This window comes from Phyllostomus discolor, chromosome 8 (assembly GCF_004126475.2).
Source record: "Phyllostomus discolor isolate MPI-MPIP mPhyDis1 chromosome 8, mPhyDis1.pri.v3, whole genome shotgun sequence".
In the NCBI taxonomy this organism is placed as follows: Eukaryota; Metazoa; Chordata; class Mammalia; order Chiroptera; family Phyllostomidae; genus Phyllostomus; species Phyllostomus discolor.
This window is the reverse complement of record NC_040910.2, coordinates 72,975,256-72,994,059: the sequence shown is the minus strand read 5'-3', so window position 1 is coordinate 72,994,059 and position 18,804 is coordinate 72,975,256. Positions and strand designations below refer to the sequence as shown.

At 43.4% G+C, this 18,804-nt stretch overlaps 2 protein-coding genes across 2 annotated transcripts in view; both read left to right on the top strand.

The window, feature by feature from the left end:
* The window catches only part of NLRP1 (NLR family pyrin domain containing 1), a 31,921-nt gene extending 20,733 nt beyond the window's left edge, over window positions 1-11,188 (top strand). Inside the window, exons 3-4 of the mRNA XM_036034513.1 lie at window positions 4,620-4,790; window positions 11,024-11,188. Coding sequence (XP_035890406.1) covers window positions 4,620-4,790; window positions 11,024-11,033 — 181 coding nt within the window. The 3' untranslated portion in view covers window positions 11,034-11,188. The remainder of the gene's footprint in view (window positions 1-4,619; window positions 4,791-11,023) is intronic.
* LOC114515350 (NACHT, LRR and PYD domains-containing protein 1-like) overlaps window positions 1-18,804 on the top strand; it is a 123,712-nt gene that overhangs the window by 20,667 nt on the left and 84,241 nt on the right. Inside the window, exon 2 of the mRNA XM_036033205.1 lies at window positions 43-47. The gene's annotated coding sequence lies outside the window, so the exon portion shown is untranslated. The remainder of the gene's footprint in view (window positions 1-42; window positions 48-18,804) is intronic.

Below are 18,804 nucleotides of genomic sequence, written 5' to 3'. Positions count from 1 at the left end.
GTTTGGGAAAAAATACTCCAAGAAAACAGACAGGAAAAATAGCCAGAGTAGCAATACTTATATTTGAAAAAGTAGACTTGAAAACAAAGGCCATAAAAAGAGACCCAGAAGGACACTTCATAATACTCAAGGGAAGAATCCATGAAGAAGACATAAACATTATAAACATATATGTACCCAACATAGGAGCATTGAAATATATAAGGAAAATCTTGGAGGACATCAAGAAAGATATAGACAGCAACATACTTATACTAGGGAAGTTTAACACCCCACTGTTAAAAATATATAGATCTTGCAAACAAAATATCAATAAAGATATTGTGGCATTGATCAATGCTCTAGAGCAAGTGGACTTAACTGATTTATACAGAACTTTTCATCCCAAAGATACAAAATACACATTCTTTTCAAATTCACATGCAACATTTTCAAAGATAGACCGCATGTAAGGACACAAAACAAGCCTCAACAAATTCAAGAAAATTGAAATCATATCAGGCATTCTCTCTGACCACAAGGGCTTGAAACTAGAAGCCAACTTCAAGGGAAAAACTCAAAAACACTCAAACTCATGAAGATTGAATAGCGTGCTATTAAACAATGCAGAGGTTAAGAATGAAATCAAGGAAGAAATCAAAAAGTTTCTGAAAACAAATGAAAATGAACTCACAACAGTCCAAAACTTACAAGGTACAGTAAAGGCAGTCCTGACAGGGAAGTTCATAGCAAGACAGGCCTACCTAAAAAAGATAGAAACATTTCTATGTATTTTCAAATAAACAACCTAACCCTACATCTACTAGAACTGGAGGAACAATAAGAAATGAAGTCCAGTGCAAGTAGAAGGGAGAAATTAACCAAAATCAGACCAGAATTACATGACACGGAGACTAAAGGAACAATAGTGAGAACCAATAAATCCAGGAGTAGATTCTTTGAAAAGATAAACAAAATCAACAAGCCTTTAAGCATACTCATCAAGAAAAAAAAAAAAGAGAAGACCAAAATAAACAAAATCAGAAATGAAAGAGGAGAGATTACAACTGATACCACAGAAATACAAAGGATTGTAAGAAATTACTATGAAGAACTATCTCGCAAGAAATTTGAACACCTAGGTGAAATGGACACATTTCTAGAAAAATAAAATCTTCCAAAATTGAAAGAAGGAGAAGCAGAAAGCCTGCACAGTCTGATAACAGCTGATGAAATTGAAATAGTAATAAAAAAATTCCCATCACCCAAAAGCCTTGGGCTGGATGGTTTCACAGGAGAATTTTACAAAAGATTTAAGGAAGAGCTAATCCTTGTACTTCTCAGACTATTCCAAAAAATCCAAGAAGAGGGAAGGCTCCCAAACTCTTTTTATGAGGCCAGCATCATCCTAATCCCAAACCACACAAAGACACAACAAAGAAAGAAAATTACAGGCCAATATCGCTGATGAACATAGACACTACAACCCTCAACAAAGTACTGGCAAACCATATTCAGCAACATATCAAAAAGATCATACACCATGATCAATTGGGGCTCATCCCACGGATGCAAGGATGGTTCAATATTTGCAAATTAATAAATGTAAGACATCGCGTAAACAAAAGAAAAGACAAGAATCACATGATCATACCAATAGATGTGGAAAAAGCATTTGATAAGGTATAGCACACTGAAGAGAGAAATTAAGGAATACACAAATAAATGGAAGCATATACCATGTTCATTTATTAGAAGAATTAATATTAAAATGCCCATAGTACCCAAAGCAATTTATATAATTAGGGATCAATGCAATCCCTATTAAAGTACCAATGAAATATTTCACAGATATAGAACAAACATTTCAAAAATTTATATGGCACCATAAGCGACCCTGAATATCTGCAGCAATTTTGAGAGAGAAGAGCAAAGTAGGAGCGATCACCATACCTGACATTAAACTATATTACAATGCCCTGGTAATCAACACAATCTGGTGTTCCCTCTGGCAAAAACCCAACTAAAAAAATGGGCAAAGGACCTGAACAGACACTTCTCCAAGGAGGACATACAGAGGGCTCAGAGACATATGAAAGGATGCTAAACATCAGTAGCCATCAGAGAGATGCAAATTACAACCACATTGAGATACCATTTCACACCGGTCAGAAAGGCCACCATAAACAAATCAACAAACAACAAATGTTGGAGAGGTTGTGGAGAAAGGGAACCCTACTGCACTGTTGGTGGGAATGCAGACTGGTGCAGCCACTGTGGAAAACAGTATGGAATTTTCTCAAAACACTAAAAATGGGACTGCCTTTTGACCTGGCAATTCCACTTCTGGTATTATACCCTAATAATCATGAAACACTAATTCAAAAGAACCTATACAGCCCAATGTTCATAGCAGCACAATTTACAATATCCAAGTGTGGAAACAGCCTAGGTGCCCATCAGTAAATGAGTGGATCAAAAAACTATGGTACATTTACATAATGGAATACTACACAGCAGAAAGAAAGAAGGAGCTCCTACCCTTTGTGAGAGCATGGATGGAACTGGAGAACATCATGCTAAGTGAAATAAGCCAGGCAGTGAAAGAAAAATACAATATGATCTCACCTATAAATGTTATCTAATTAACAAAAGAAAGAAGCAAGCAAAATATAACCAGAAACATTGAATTAAAGAACAAACTGACAGTAACCAGAGGGTAGGGGGCAGAGATAATGGGGGAAATAGGGGAAAGTTCATCGAGGAACATGTATAAAGGACACATGGACAAAGCCAAAGGGGGTAGGTTGGAGGGTGGGATGTGGGGATGGGTGGGGCAGGGGACCGAGGTAGGGTGAAAATAGAGACAACTGTACTTGCACAACAATTAAAAAAAGAGAAAGACATTGAGTCAGCCAGGCAAGGCAGAGAGAATAGCAAGGAGGACACTCTAAACAAGCAAGAAGTTTCTGAAGAAATGACAAAGACTGGCATAAGGCTTTGGAGGGAGAAGAGGACCAATACAAGATAGTAAGGCTGAGCAGCTGAGCTATTTGGTGTGTAATTAAGCACCGTGCATTTTGGTAATAGATTGTACTTTTTAATTTCAGTCCTCTGATTAAAAATTAAGGTTGACAAATGTTCAGCAAAACAGAAAGTTTTAAAAAGAATTCTTCAACTTTCCCAAAACTAGCCAAATGTCCAAAAACAATCAACTTTCAAACAATAATTTGGTTTGTACCTTTACAGTGTGTATATGTCTTAGAGCTATTAACACTGAAACCTCACTAAGATATTTTAAATTCTCTAAAGCACTTTCACCACCTCGCAAAACCCTCTGTACTAGGTCCTCTTGTCCCCTGCTGGCAGCGAGGGGACTGAGACACAGACAAGTGGAATTCATGTGCTGACAGATAGCTCCAGAGCCTCTGCTCCTCACCTCTGCTCAGCTCTGCAGACCTGAGGGGAGGATGAATGGAGCTTGGGAAATATACTAGGTCAAGAAACTGGTGGGCTATCAAGGTAGAGATATCTAGGAAGCAAATAAAGATGCTACTCTGGAACTTAAAATAGTATTTGCATTGTTGAGCCCTGGCAGTAGATGAAATCATTTAAATACAGTGTGAAAATGTAGAATTTAAGTTGGTGGAAATTCTACAAGGCAGTCTACCCTAGTATTCTCACAGGAATGATGATCAACTGATCATCAAATTTTCTCTCCTGAGATGATCTCCTTTGCCATCTCTCTACAGAGGACTCTCTCTGGGTCACTGAGCCCCTTTCTGGCCATGCACTATGCTAGGGACCATGGCTACTACAGTGAGCAAACACAGACAGGATTCCAGCTTCACAGAGCTTGCAGGTGATTACCATCAACCACACAAACACATGTATAATTACAGACCCAGAAAGGGCCTCTTGTGAAAATGACCTTAAGAAAGTGAGTATTGAAGGACATCTGAAAAATGTGGAGAATTTACGTAAGTGAAGCAGGAGGGAATAAAGTTCAAAGTCCATGTGGCAGAAAGGAGGATGGTCTTTCATGGAATTGAAAGCTGACCAGTGAGGTTGGAGGATAGAGAGCGAATGGACTTTCACAAGCAAACCAGGACAACAGCTTAAATAGTCATAATCAACATTCACATCAAACACTCAGCTTTAAACCACCTCTTCCAGACTCTGTTCCCTCCTCCCACCAACTCCTTTCCTTTCTGGGAACTGGGACTTCACAGCATCTGTGCCACAGAAAGAAAGGCAGGTCTGCATTGAAGAGAAGAAGACTTTCTGCATCCCCTAACTCTGTGCCAGGCTCTGTGCTGGGCACTGCAGATCAAAAGGATGAACAACACCTTTCCCTGCCCACAAGAAATTCCCAAACTGAGCTAGAAACAGACCCACCATGTGAACACTGTAGTACAGAATGACATGGGCTGTAAAATGAGAAGCCACACAGGTGAGGGCCACTTAGCCCAGCATGGTGGGAGCAAAGGGGCAGTTGGGGAAGCTGGTGAGCCCTGAGGGTCACTCTGCCTACTGCAGCCTGGTGCTCAGAGGATCCAAACCCAATTGTGTTGTGCTGGGCTATGACCTGACACCCCCAAACACAGCTCTCATATCTTCTGGTTCTCTCTCCCCCTCAGGTTCAGCTTGGGCCCATTTACAGATGCCTGGTGGCAGATTTTCTTCTCCATTTTCTCTGTTGATGGGAGCCTGCAGGAGCTGGACCTGAGTGGAAACTTCCTGAGCTGCTCTGCAGTACAGACTCTCTGTGAGGCCCTGAAAAGTCCTCACTGCCACCTGAAGACCCTGAGGTGAGTTTGGCCTGGTTCTGTTCAGAAACAGGGATGCACAGGAGATTCAAGATAGAAGTTGAGTTCAGAATGGGGGTGTGGTCTTTGTATTCAACAAACATTCACTGAGCCCCTCCCTGGCCATGCAGTGTGCCAGGGGCCACGGCTACTACAGTGAGCAAACACAGACAAGGATTCCAGCTTCACAGAGCTTGCAGGTGATTGCCATTAACCACACAAACACAGGTGTACTTACAGGCCCAGATAAGGGCCTGCTGTGAAAATGACCTTAAGAAAGTGAATATTGAAAGACATGTGAAGACCACAGAGAATTTACCTAAGTGAAGCAGGAGGGAATAAAGTTCAAAGGCCCTGTGGCAGAAAGAAGGATGGTCTTTCATGGAATTGAAAGCTGACCAGTGAGACTGGATGATGGAGAGTGAAGAAGCAACAGGGGCTACAGGGATCATGCAGCCAGACCCTCTATCCATGGCCCCGATGCAATCTGGGGGTATTTTTTAATACAATGTGATTATAATAAAAAGTTTCATCAGATCAGTACATATTTAAAGCAGAAACAGACTGCAGTATGAAAAATGGAATAAAGGAGAGCAAAAGTAGGGGTTGGGAAGCCAGTTCATAGGAAAGTTCAGTAGTTGTGAAGATGGTGAGAGCTTGCAGGAAGAGACAGTGTAAGAGCTCCCACAAGAAATGGTAACATCTGAGATGACAGTGTTGGCCACGGAAATGGAAAGAAGTGAATCAATTTAAGAAGTTAGCAGAAAAATGTGAAATCAGCCAGACTGAGTACTAGATTATAATTGTAGACCAAGGAAGATGAAGACATAAAAGGAGATCTTAGGTTCAGGCCAGAGGAGTGCATGTTGGGATGGTGGCACCTTCACTGAGATGGGAAATACTGGAAGAGGAGTGGGTGAGGGGTAGGATGGCATGGGTGGAATTTTGTGCATATTATCTCAAGTTCTTTTGAGGTATCCAAATGGTATAATCAAGCTTGTATCAAATAAAGCTCTATGCAAAAATGAGATGCCCTGTAGAGTAAATCTCAACAAATTTAAAAGAATTTGAACCATACATATTACATTCCCAGACTATAACAGAATGAATTAAAAAATTAATAACAGAAGAAAATTTAGGAAATTCACAAATACACAGAAATGAAACAACATATTCATAAAGAAATAATGCATCAATGAAGAATTCACAATGTACATTTAAAAATGTTTTGAGATGAATGAAAAGAAAAACACAATATACTAAAGCTTACTTGATAAGCCAAATTACTGCTTAGAAAGGTATGAACAAATATCAATGCCAAGATTATAAAAAGAAGAAGGGATACGACTACACACCCATTAGAATGGCCAAAATCTAGAACAAGACAACACCAAATGCTGACAAGTTAGTGTATCAACGAGAACCCTCATACATTGCTCGTAGGAATGTAAAATGACAAGGCCCCTTTGCAGATTTCTTCAGAAGTCAAAACAGCCTTACCATGTTATTCAACAATCATGCTCCTAAGTATTTACCGCAATGAGTTGAAAATGCATGTTGACACAAAAACCTGCACACCAATGTTTATAGCAGCTTTATTTATAATTGCCAAAACTAGAGAACAACCAATCTGTCCTTCAGTTAGCAGGTAAATAAACTGTAGGACATTCATAAAATGGAATATTTTTCAGTGTGGAGAAAAAATAATCCATAAAAATATAAAAAATACAGGGCAAAGTTAAATACATATTACTAGGTGAAGAAAAGACAATCTGAAAAGCTACATACTACGTGATTACAACAATGTGAGGTTCTTTAAGAGGCAAAGATATGAAGACAGTAAAAAGATTAGTAACTGACAGGATTGGGGGAAGGTGAGGATGAATAGACAACATAGTGGCTATTCTGTATAACAGTATAATGGTTGGTATATATCATTTATACTTGTCTAAAACCAAAGAATATAGCTCTGGCTCAATTGGTTGGAGCATTGTCCTGTAACTGAAAGGTTGCAGGGTCAATTCCTTGTCAGGGCACATACCTTGGTTGTGAGTTCCATTCCCAGTCCAGGCACATGCAATCCCTGGTCCAGGGGCATTGTGGAAGCAACCAATCAACGATCTCTTTTGTACTGATGTTTCTTTGTCTCCCTTCCTCTCTCATATCATCTCTCTCTAAGAAGCAATGAAAAATGTCCTCAGGTGAGGATTAAAAAAGATAGAATATAAAACAACAAAAGTAAACTATGAACTTTGGGTGTTTACGGTGTGTCAATGTAGGTTCACTGATTGCAACAAATGTTCTGCTCTGATGCCCAATGACGGTACTGGGGGAGGCTGTGTATGTGGGGGCAGACATATGTAGTTTCTACCCAAATTTTTTCAAAAATGGAAACAGTTCTTTTAAAAAAATCATATATTTAAGAAAAAAGGATGAAGAGGATAGAGGGAGAGACCATGAAAAGAAAAATCTCAAATCAATTACTTAACATTCCACTTTAAGAATCAAAAGAAATAACAATAAAAGAATTAAATATAACAAAAAGCAAGCTGAACAAACAAAATACTATAACCTAGAGTGGAAAGAAATAAAACAGAAAATGCAAAAACAATACAGAAAATAATGACACCAAAAGTTAGAGTTTTGCATAGATCAGAAAAATTGACAAATGTTTAGCTAGACTGCCTAGGTAAAAACTGAGATGATGCAAATTACTAATATCAGGAATGAAAGAGAGGACATCACAATTGTCCTCATAGAAAAATTTTAAAGGGAGTTTAAGGGAACATTATGAAATATTTTAAGCCAACATAGTATATAACCTAAATGAAATGGACCTTTTCATAGAAAAATGGAAACTACTTAAACTGATAATAGAAGATTTAGGAAATCTAGATGAATTTTTAACAAGTAAGGAGATTGAATTAGTGGAAGGGAGGGAGGAAGGAAGGAAAATTTCTATTAAGAAAAGCCCAGTTGCGTGTGGTTTCATTGATTAATTCCACCAAACATTTAAAGAAGAATTAACACCAATATTCTCAAGCTCTGCAAAAGAAAGAAAGAAATAGAAGAGGGAATACTTTCCAATTCATTTGATGATGGCAGCATTACCCTGCTATCAAAACAGACAAACAAAGGCAAAGGCATCAAAAGGTATTAAAATAAACTACAGGCCAATATCTCTTGTGAATACAAATATGAAAATCCTCAATAAAACATGAAAAACATATGAAAAGAATGGTAAATTGTGACCAACTTGAACTTATCTCAAGAATGCAAAATCAATTTAACCTAGGAAATTCAATCCATCCAATACATCATGTTAAAAGAATAATGGACAAAAACTAAATGATCATCTCAGTAGACATAAAAAAGTAGTTGAAAAACTCCAACACCTTTTCACATTAAGAACACTCAACAAATGAGGAAAATGTGGGAATGTTCTCAGCCTAATAAAGACCACTAATGAAAATCCCACAACTAACATTACACTTATTGCTGAAAGAATACTTTCCCTCTAAGATTAGGAACTTTCATTTGGCCCCTGTTTATTCAACATTACACTAGGGGTTGTATCCAGAAAAGTAGTCGAGAATAAAATAAAAGTTATCTGCATTATAAAGGAAAAATTGAAACTATGTCTATTTGCAGCGTACATGATTATATATAAAAAGTCCTAAAGAATCCACAAAAGAAAGAACAGCAGCTATTAGAACTAATAAACTAATTAATTGGCAAGCATTCAGGATGAAAGTTCTGCATATAAAACTAAATCATACTTTTACACATTAGCAATAAACAATCTAAAAATGTAATTAAGAAAACAACTCCACTTATAATAGCATAGAAAAGAATAAAATTCTTAGCAATTATTTTAACAAAAGTAGGGCAAGTCTTGTATGCTGAAAACTACAAAACATAGTTGAAGAAATTAAATCAAACCTAAATAAATGATAAGACATTCCATGTTCTTGGACTCTAACACTTAATACTGTTAAGATAGCCATGCTTTCCAAATTGATCTAAAGATTCAACTCAATTTTTATGAAAATCACAGCTCCCTGTTTCCATAAATGATCACGCTAACCCTAAAATTTATAACCAAAAAATGTTTGCATGCCAAACCTTGGGGAACCCACCCTTCCCTATGTTGCATGGACAAGAGAAGTCAGCACTGATGCCTGAGGATGAGCAGCCAGGGAGTGGGGAAGAACAGCAAGGCAGTGTGGTGTTGTGGAACCTGTGGGAGGAGAGGATTTCATGGAGCATATGGTCATCAGGGGCCATTGCTGCTGGGACATCAAGTACAATAAGGACTGAAAGTTGCCCATTGGATTTGTGATAGGGAAGTCGTGGATGTCCTCAGCAGTACCATTTTGTGAAGTGATGAAGTCAGAACCCAAAAATTGGCAATGGATTAAAGATGAAGACAGAAATGAAAATGAAACTACAAATACAAATGCTTTTATCAAAGACTTCGGTTGTGAAGAAGGAAAAAGAAGTGAAACAGAAGGGAATGTAGGATTTTACTAGAGGGGTGTGTGTGTGTGTGTGCTTGTTTATGCTGAAGATGGAGAAGTTCTAAGTTTGAATACATGTTGATAAGGATGATGAAAGATACAGGAAGAATGACTAATTGATGGTCTCCCTTTCCTCAGGGGAAGGGGATGAGTGGAAGCCTGGCCTTGGAGTAGCTGGAGAACACATCCCACTGTAACAAGAGGGCAGATGAATATCTGGCAGAGGGAAGGTGGTCCACAGACACATAGATTTGACTATAAAAAGCTGATGGATTTCCCTCTGATGGCTCCACTTCTTCCTGTGAAGTAGGAATTCAGTTTTGTACTGAGAGTGTGAGGGTTGGGGTGTTGCAGGCCTGGGGAAGGTAAAATATGGAAATGGCCATTGTTGAGTGGGAGATTTCTGTCTTCCAGGCATTGTAGGGGCCCATGTCACTGTGGGATTCATGCTAGCAGCTCCTGCCCTTGTTACTCAGGTGGGAGTGAGAGTGGGGGAGTGGGAGAAGGGCAGAGGTGGGAGTTAGCTAGAGGGATATGGGGGAGGTCAGAAGGTAAGTCATTCAGTCATATTGCTGATGATATATCATAGAATGCAAGCTAGACTCCTAGTGAGGAAAAGGAAGTGTGAAAAGTTTAGAAGAAAGGAGAGTGTAAAGCGATTGCTCACTGAAGAAGGCTTAGGTGGAAGAAGTTGAGCAAGCAGAAGATGATGGCAAATCCAGACTTTGACTTTTCTGATCCACCATCTGCAGTGGAATCACCACCTAGATAAAGATTTTCATAGAAACCTTTATGGGGAAGACCATGGCTCTTGAGGTTGAACCCTCAGATACAATAGAAATGTAAAGGCCAAGATCTAGAATAAGAATGAAATTTCTCTTAATCAGAAACACTGATCTTTGCTGGCCAGCAACTGGAAGATGGACATACTTTCACTACAGCATTCAAAAGGAGTCCACTCTTCAGCTTCTATTGAGATTGTGGTGGTGCTAACCAAGAAAAAAGAAGAAGTCTTACGCCAGTCCTGGGAAGAATTAGGATAAGAGGAAGAAGGCTAGACTGGCAGTTCTGAAATACCACAATGTGGATGATAATGGAGAAATTAGTCATGTAGGTCAGCAGAGCCCTTCAGATGAATGTGGTGTTGGAGTGTTTGTAGCCAGTCACTTGGAAAGACATTATTGTGGCACATGTTGTCTGGTGCATTGCTTCAACAAACCAGAAGACAAGTAATTGTATGTGGGTTCATAAAAGACATGAACTTAAAGAAAATAAATGTAGGCTTTGGGACCTCCAATAACTACATGAGGCTGTGCCACCTTTCCTAAAACCATTCCAGTGAGAACCACCTGAGTCTAGGAAGAAAAGCCTTTGAGAAGGTCTCAGAAATCCTGATTCTACCTTGAACATCACACCCAAGTGGGAAGACACCAATCTACAGTGTACTTCTTATATAGCAATAGAACCTCACCATCTCCATATCAATTCTGTATCTACTCCAAGGAATACATTCTTGGGCCTCCAAAAAAACCCTGTGAAAATGGCAGATCAGGGACAATTATTCACATTTTGCAGATGATAAGAACTGAAGGGCGTTTAACTGATTTGCCCAAATTTACACAAGTGAAAGTGGGAGGGCTGGGCAGGCTCTGTCTCTGAAATATGCACACACCTTTTCTCAGACATGAACTTCTTTCTTTCATCTTAATTGTAAGGGTCTCCATGAGACTTGCAACCAGGGAAGAAATGGGCAGCAGCACCTGATCCTGGGCTAACTCCCTGAACTTGTCTCCAAGGCCCCATTTCTCTCACACTCTCCAGTTAGCTGACAGCAGCCCCTCCTTGGCTCATTTCTTCCCCCTAATGTTTCCAGAGAGCCAAAGCAGCTCCTCTAGGCTTTCTGCTCTTGCTTCTTCTAGTGCAAGCCCTTCCTTTGTTTCACCATCTCCAGCTTTAATAAACAATTTCTCAAAATAAAAACAAAAAGAATAGCACTGATTACTGTGAGTCAGTGGACTCAGTGCAAGCCTGAGAACCAAAAGGTCATGGGTTGGATTCCTAGTCAGGGCACATGCCTGGGTTACTGGCCAGGTCACCAGTAGGGGGCATGAGAAGCCAGACATCAATGTTTGTCTCTCTCTCCACCTCTCTTTCCCTCTCTCTAAAGATAAATAAAATCTTTCAAAAAAAGAAGTAAGTGGAAGGGCTAAAACTAGAATTCAGTGAATGCACACTGAAGCACTGCCTCCAGCTCTTCATCAGAAAAGCTAGTAACTAATTCATGGTAACTTAATGAGGTGGTGTAAGAAAACGTAGTTTTTCATAAGAATATTAACTCTGGATCAGGTGGATGTGAATATTTCTTCATTAGAAAAGTAGAAAAGTTTATTCTATATCAAAGAACATGAAGATTTACTGTCATTGGATGTAAGACTGTCTAAGACATCCAGGCAAAGTCCTCACTAATTACTGAATTTCTCTTGAAATAAGTTAAGTATGGTAAACTGACATATTCTAGGTGCTTTTATGAACCAAAAACATTGAGATTAGCACATGGACAAAGCTAAAGGAACTGATAAGGGAGAGATTAGAGATCCAAAAGAGGGGATTCCAGATAGGGCAAGGTCAGAGTGGAGGCAGGAGGAGACACTGGATGGAAGAAACTTGGCCTCCTTGGGGACAGAAGGAAAAGAGAAGGGCTGCATGAAAACTGAGATGTGGGGCTGTGTGAAATCAGGATGAAGATACAAAAGGAAAGCAAGAGACTCTAGTCCCATGACAGCGACATCCTTTAAGGACTGTGCTAAGTACATGGGATAAATTATCTCCTTTGACCTTGGCAACCACCATGTGCAATGGGCTGGTGAATTTGTATTACAAATCAGTAAACCAGAAGATGAAGAAATCTGCCCTAGGTTCAAACAGTGACTGTCAGAGGCAAGATTGACACCAAATCTGTGTGGCGTATAACCAAGAGCAGAGTAACTAGGTCCCAATTTCAGTGTCCTCCACCTCATTCGGAGCCCTTCCCACAATCGCATCCCATGCTTCATCCAGTGGGAACCTGCCAAGTCTCCATCTTCCACTCAGGACCCAAACCCATACCCTCCTCTGGGATGTACCCAGAGGCTCCTCAAAATCAGTGTATTCTAAACTAGACTTTCCTCCATAAACAAAGAAAAACCTGTTTCTCCTCTAAGGACCAACTATAATCATAGGATCCAGGGCAAAATGAGCATGCAGTGCCCTTGCTCAAACATCAGAAACCGTGTGCCATTAAAGGTACTAACACAAAGTTTTATTCCTTCCACTCCGGTTTCTTGCTATCTCACGTGGTGGTTTTTATTTGCTGTTTAAAGCTGCCCTCCCTTTGTCATGCTGCAGTGCACACAGACCTTCTCAGGTACCTGAGGGACCTACTCACAAGTCATTGTGACCACAGCCAAACACATGCCAGACTTCTCTTCCCAGAAGGCCCAGACACATGTACCATGCCCTAGACTTCTCCTCCTTCTATGGACCCATTAGCCCAAACCACAATAGACAGAAGACTGCCAAAGACACCATTCAAACTTAAGGCACATGGGAGACTCATCATCTCCCAGGGATTTCCATGATGCACTAAGTATATGTATCATAGCGGGCAAAAGACTGGCCCCCAGAATCACTAACTCATGCAATGCTGTTGTCACCAAGTCCTCCTCCAAAGCCAGCCTTGATCCTCACTGTGCCTGGTGAGAAGGCTATCGAGGGCCTCAAGCATCAAGTAACAGGGAACTGGGTGGCCAAGAACTCTTCCTGCAGAGGAGGGAGGTGGCAGGAGATGGGGACACATGTGACCCAAAGCTCCATTGTCCCATCAGAATTCACTTACAAAACACAAATTCACAGGTAAAATTATTAAGGAACTCAAGATGGCAACCACAGAGCAATAAACCTCAAAGACAGCATGGGCTGTACACCCAAGAGGCGGACACTGTCTCCCCTCACACTGATTTTCTCAGTACGTGGCGGCAGTACCAGCTCCATATCCACTCCAGAAGCCTCGTGCCCCCCATCTACAGGGGCACTGGGTGCTGTTGGGGCCACAGGAACATGTCCCACAGGCACTGCTCTGACCTCAGTGCTCATCCTCTCCAACCTGGACCACCTACTTTCTGCCTCACCCCAGCAACCATCCTCCACCCCCATCAGGGGTCATTCCCAAGCAATGCAAGGACTACCCCTCCTCAAGAACTTTCACTGGCTCATCGCTGCCACCTGAACAACATCCACACATCTAGTACGCACATTCCAGACCTACCACCATCTTGATATTTTCTGTCTTTACACTTCATCTCCCCTCAGGAAGCCTTTCTGAGAAATCACTAAACGCAGGCTGTAAGTTCACATCCACCCTGTCAGCCCAAAGACTCCCCTCCCTCCACCTCATCTAGGTGAACTCCTTCCCACCATTCAAGGCACCTTTCATATGTCTGCTTCTCCTTCACTGTTCAAAAGTCACTGTTCATCCATCTGCCTTCAGCAGCACCCAACATACCCCTCTTCACTCTATTTCACTCACTCATTAACCACATCCTTACTAAGATCCTACTATGTGCAAAACCTGCTGTGCATACTTGGGTACAACTAAAATGAAACTCCTTCCTCATGGAACATCCACTGGTGAAGAAAACCAAAAAGCAAATATATAAGTAAAATACATTGCATGTGATTTGGGGTATAGTGGAAAGTAGAGCAGAAAGGCATGGAGGCTGGGGTTGCAATTTTAAACAGGAAGGGCCATGAAGCAATGTTTCCCCAGAGGAGCTTTTTAGCAAATTCCTGAAGCAGGTGAAAGGACACACTGCTGTGAGATATCAGGTGAGAAGATTGTTCCTGGCAGAAGAAACAACAGGTGCAAAGGCCCTGAGATGGGAGTGTGGCTGGAGTGGTTAGGGAACAGCAAGGATGTTGGCCAGGATGCAGATAAAGAAGGATACAAGATGAGAAAAGAGATGACAAGAAGCCAGACCTCAAGTGTCCCACAGTCAAAGACAAGGACCTTGAATTTAACTCCAAAGACACAGAAACATGGAAGGCTTTTGATCAAAACAGACCTGAGAACTGATCCACTGTTTGTTTCTATGTCATCCCCCAGTACATGTGATTTTGGTGGGTCTAGGGTCTTACCTCTGCCTGTCCCAGAGAGGTGCCAGTGAGTGCTAGGGGGTGTCTGTACTATAGAGTCAACCAGTGAACAAACTCAAGACTATCAGTGCACTTCTCCCACATGCTGGCTGACTGTGGCCTCATAGCAGAGGGCTGCCAGGACCTGGCCTCTGGGCTTAGCACCAACAGGAACCTGACTGAGTTGGACCTGAGCTTCAACAAGATCCTGGACACGGGGGCCCACCACTTTTTCCAGAAGCTGACAAAGTCCAGCTGCAAGCTGAAATGACTGCTGTAATTACTCCTCGCTGACACTACTTTGGGGATGGGGCAGAGAGAAAGTGAGAGCTAGGCAGGATGAGGTGATGGGGTGGGGAGCAGGTAGATGCCCTCATGTTGAAACACACCAAAGCATCCCATGTCAGCTAAGTGGGTATATGGCAGGGCTGATGTAGTTTAAAATTAGACCCAGTGTGCAAGTGGAACATTAGGTAAATTGGTTGTACAAAGTGGATATGGGGAGTAGCAAGGTTGGTGAGAGTCACACAGGAGGGAGGAACAGTGACTAGCTGCATCCTTTGTGGCTCCTTGGCTGGAGTAGAAAGTTAAAATCTCCCAGGTTCCTGCAGCCTGATGCATCTTTGTCTTTGCTTGACATCACAAAGGACCCCCAAAGAGCGACAGTTACTAGAAAGGGAAACCAGACCCCAGTTACCCCGAGGAGGGGGGGCCTTGCAAACGATGATGATGGGCCCATGCAAATCTCTCCCACAGGCTTGTCAACTGTGGCCTAACATCTGGCTGTCACAAGGACCTGGCCTCCATGCTCAGTGTCAGCCCCAGCCTGAGAGAGCTGGACCTGAGGCAGAACAACCTGGATGAGCTCGGCATGAAGCTGCTGTGTGTAAACCTCAGACATTATACTGGCCAACTCAGACTGCTGCGGTAAGGCCCTGTGGGTCCCTCTGCATGGCAGAGGGCAGGGAGGGGAAGGAGAGCAATGGAAAGGGGTGTGGGGCCCTGAATTAGACAGGAAGTAAAAGGACAAAAAAATGAATTGTCAGCCTGTGTTCTATACTAGCTCCCATTTGCGTAGAACATGAGACGTGGCCATGTCTTCCTCTGAGATTCGATCTCCTCATCTGTATAATGGAACCTCATACCCACCTCATAGACTGTGATGAAATAAAATGCATGTAAAACCAGATTGTTCTCAAAACAGAGTTGATAGCATCAAATGATAACCACTAGTGAGGTCACATGTTCTAGGGGACTCCCAGGTTCACTTCCACACTCCAGGGCTGTCCTCCCTCCCTTCCTTCATTGCCTCATTCATCATTCATTCATTCATTGCATATTTCCCGTATGCCAAGCAACAGACACATGCCCTGCTCTCCTAAAGCAGACACTCCTGTGAGAACAAGAGAGATGATAACCACATATTAACACACAGTGTGCATTTCTAAGCCCCATGGAGTTTGTGAAGGGAATGTGCACTGTGTTATGAGAGTATAAAATGGGGGGAGATGGAATTAGACTAAGGGGCAGGGAGGGCTTTCTGGGGAGTGACATCAGTCTGAGACCTGAAGCAGAAACAGCAGCTGACCAGACCCAGGCAGGGGCCCCAGTCCAGGTGAAGAGCAGAGCGTTGGGGAGACCCCAGGACAGACACAGGCTCAAAGCCCTGGAGCCCCTTGTGCCTGCAGTGCAGGGACCCCACCCTGATTCCCACACCGCCTCTCGGCCTCTTCCTCTCTCCTCCCCAGCCTGTAAACAAGCCCACAGGCTGTTTCTGGCAACATTTCCCTGTGGCTCTGGTCAGGGCCCCATCACACACTCTCAGAGCTGCCAGGGCTCCAAACCTCACATCCTTACCCTGAGGTCTTGGCTGAGGCTCCAGTTGCTGGCTCTAGAGGGGACAGGAAAGCTCAAGCCCTTGGCCCTTCCTGTTCCAGGGCCCACTTTCTCAAGCATAGAGCAGAAGGAGGGGTGGGATAACAGGGGTGAAATACTCTACATGTAGTTCCCCCCAAACCCCACTCTGATCCTTCACACCCAAGGAAGCTCCAGTCCATGGGGCTGGCACCTTCACCCCCTCCCCGCCCCTCTCCACTGAGCATTTATGGCTGCCACCACCCCTGTATGTTGAATGTTCTCTCTAGAGCAGTGTCTTAGAAGTACGTCTGCATTATCGCCCTGCTCACCAGTTACTTGTCACCTCACTGTGGCCTCACTGCAACTTGCTCTTGGATGTCCTGCAAAGGTTTCTGTCTCATCTTTCCTTCCTGGGACCCCGGGACTTTGATGAGAGGGACCCCATCCAACATTGTGGCCCCACACCCTTTCCAGGGGAGAGCATCTCTGACAGGAGTAATGAGTACAGAGTGTGCCCTTTACAGGGAGCAGGGTCTTCTGACCTCCGTGTGCATGGCTCACAATTTGCAGAGCAGGGCCATCCTATTGTAGATGAGGACATGGAGACCCAAAGACGACAGCAGGTCCAAAATCCAACAGACACCCCAAGACACAAGGCCCATGAGAAGAGGAACAGGGGTCTCTCTTTCCAGAAAACCTTCCAGCCTCTAAGAAGAAAATCCCAGGACCTACTCATCTGTGGTCATTTTGAGGCCATGGGGACAGGCTGTCCTCCAGGGTCTGCTGTGAAGTGCTGCCCACTTCCCTTCCAGGAATGAAGACAGAACCCCAGGCCCTGGGAGTGCTGCCAGCAGCCAGCTACAGGGATGGCCTCTCACAACTGGGGCCATCTCACACAAGGTCACCTCCAATTCCTGGGGTCACCTGCATCGAATGACTGACCAGTGTTGGGATATAAAGACCCACCCCTCCTCCCAGTATGGAGCAGCTCTGAAGGGTCACCCCCACATCAGAAGTCCTGCAGGGTCAGTTGTGTCACTACAGACTGCATCAAAGCCCAACTTCTCTCTCTGCCCAGTCCTGCTTCTTCCCTTCCTTTGCTCTGTGGGTGACCCAGGGGCACACCTAATAAATCTCCTAACACTATTTTTCACCTAAGAACCTGATTTCAGGGAACCCAACCTATAACAAATTCCTGTGAGAAGTGGAAGATTCCATGATTCTGGGCTCTGAGGACCATGATGTCATGTGGGGTCCCAGGATAACCAGGCTTCCTTTGTGCTTGCAGCCTAGATGAAACCAAGTTGAGTGAGGAAGTGAAAAAGATACTGAGGGACCTGAAAGAGAAGAATCCTCAGCTTGAAGTTAATCTACAGACACGGGCTACTGGTGGATTGAGAAGTTTTTGGAAAACCAATATAAGAAGAAGTCAAATAACTACAGGATTCCTGGATCTGGATTATCCCAAGAGTGTTTTTCATTCCCAGTACACTGATGCAGCTTCCTCTGAGAGCTCAAGGAAAATGAATATCTTTGGGTTCAGGAGGAAAAGACCAGAGGTCCCTAAAGTGGTTCCACGTAGAGGGCAGATATGTGAAGATACACCCCCACTCAAATGGCAGACACCAGAATCAGGTACTGTGACGGGGACAGGCTGGGAGCATCACTAACTGGGACAAGGGGTGGGGGAATATGGAAGGTCATCTCCTCCATTCCCCTTCCTCTAGTGTGGGACAGAGCAAAATGTTCCCAGGACAGCCCGACCTTATGCAAACCTTGCAAGATCTCTGCTTCCCTCTCTCCCAGCCTCAGGAACTGAGGCCCCTCCTGTCCAGGCATCACTGGCATGTCTCAGACTCTGACCAGGGCCCGGTCTCCCAAGGCCCACGCTGGGCTTCTGAGGCCTGGGACTGCCCTCTTCATCCCTGGCCATCCATTTTATACCCATGTTTCTTTCACAAGCTACCTTCCCAGTGGGTGCTGGTAATAGCAATACCTCTGGACCAGTGGGAAGGGGGAGGTGGCAAGGTGTGGTCAGAGGGCAGCAGAATTGAGCCTCCTCAGACAGCAGGCAGGCAGCCCCAGGAGCAGGGACACAGGCTCCAGACACACTGCCTGCCAAGGTCCAGGCAAACCCACCTTGGGAAGGGCCTTCCATGGGCGAGACAGGTGGGTGGGGGAGGCCAGACAGGAGAACCTAAAGCTGACCACCACCCTGCTGTTCCAGAGGAGAGCTCCCCTCACATAGAACAGGTGGAATCCTTCTGTCTGTCTTCTCCTGAACCTCTGGGTGACCTACCAGTGAAGCCTGCAGGGACCGAAGATGACTTCTGGGGCCCAAAAGGACCTGTGGCTCCAGAGGTGGTTGACAAAGACAGGAGTCTATACCGGTGAGTGAGAGGACTTAACTCTGCCAAGATAGTCTACCTCAACCCCCACCTTCCCCACACTAGATCCCAACAGACACTCCA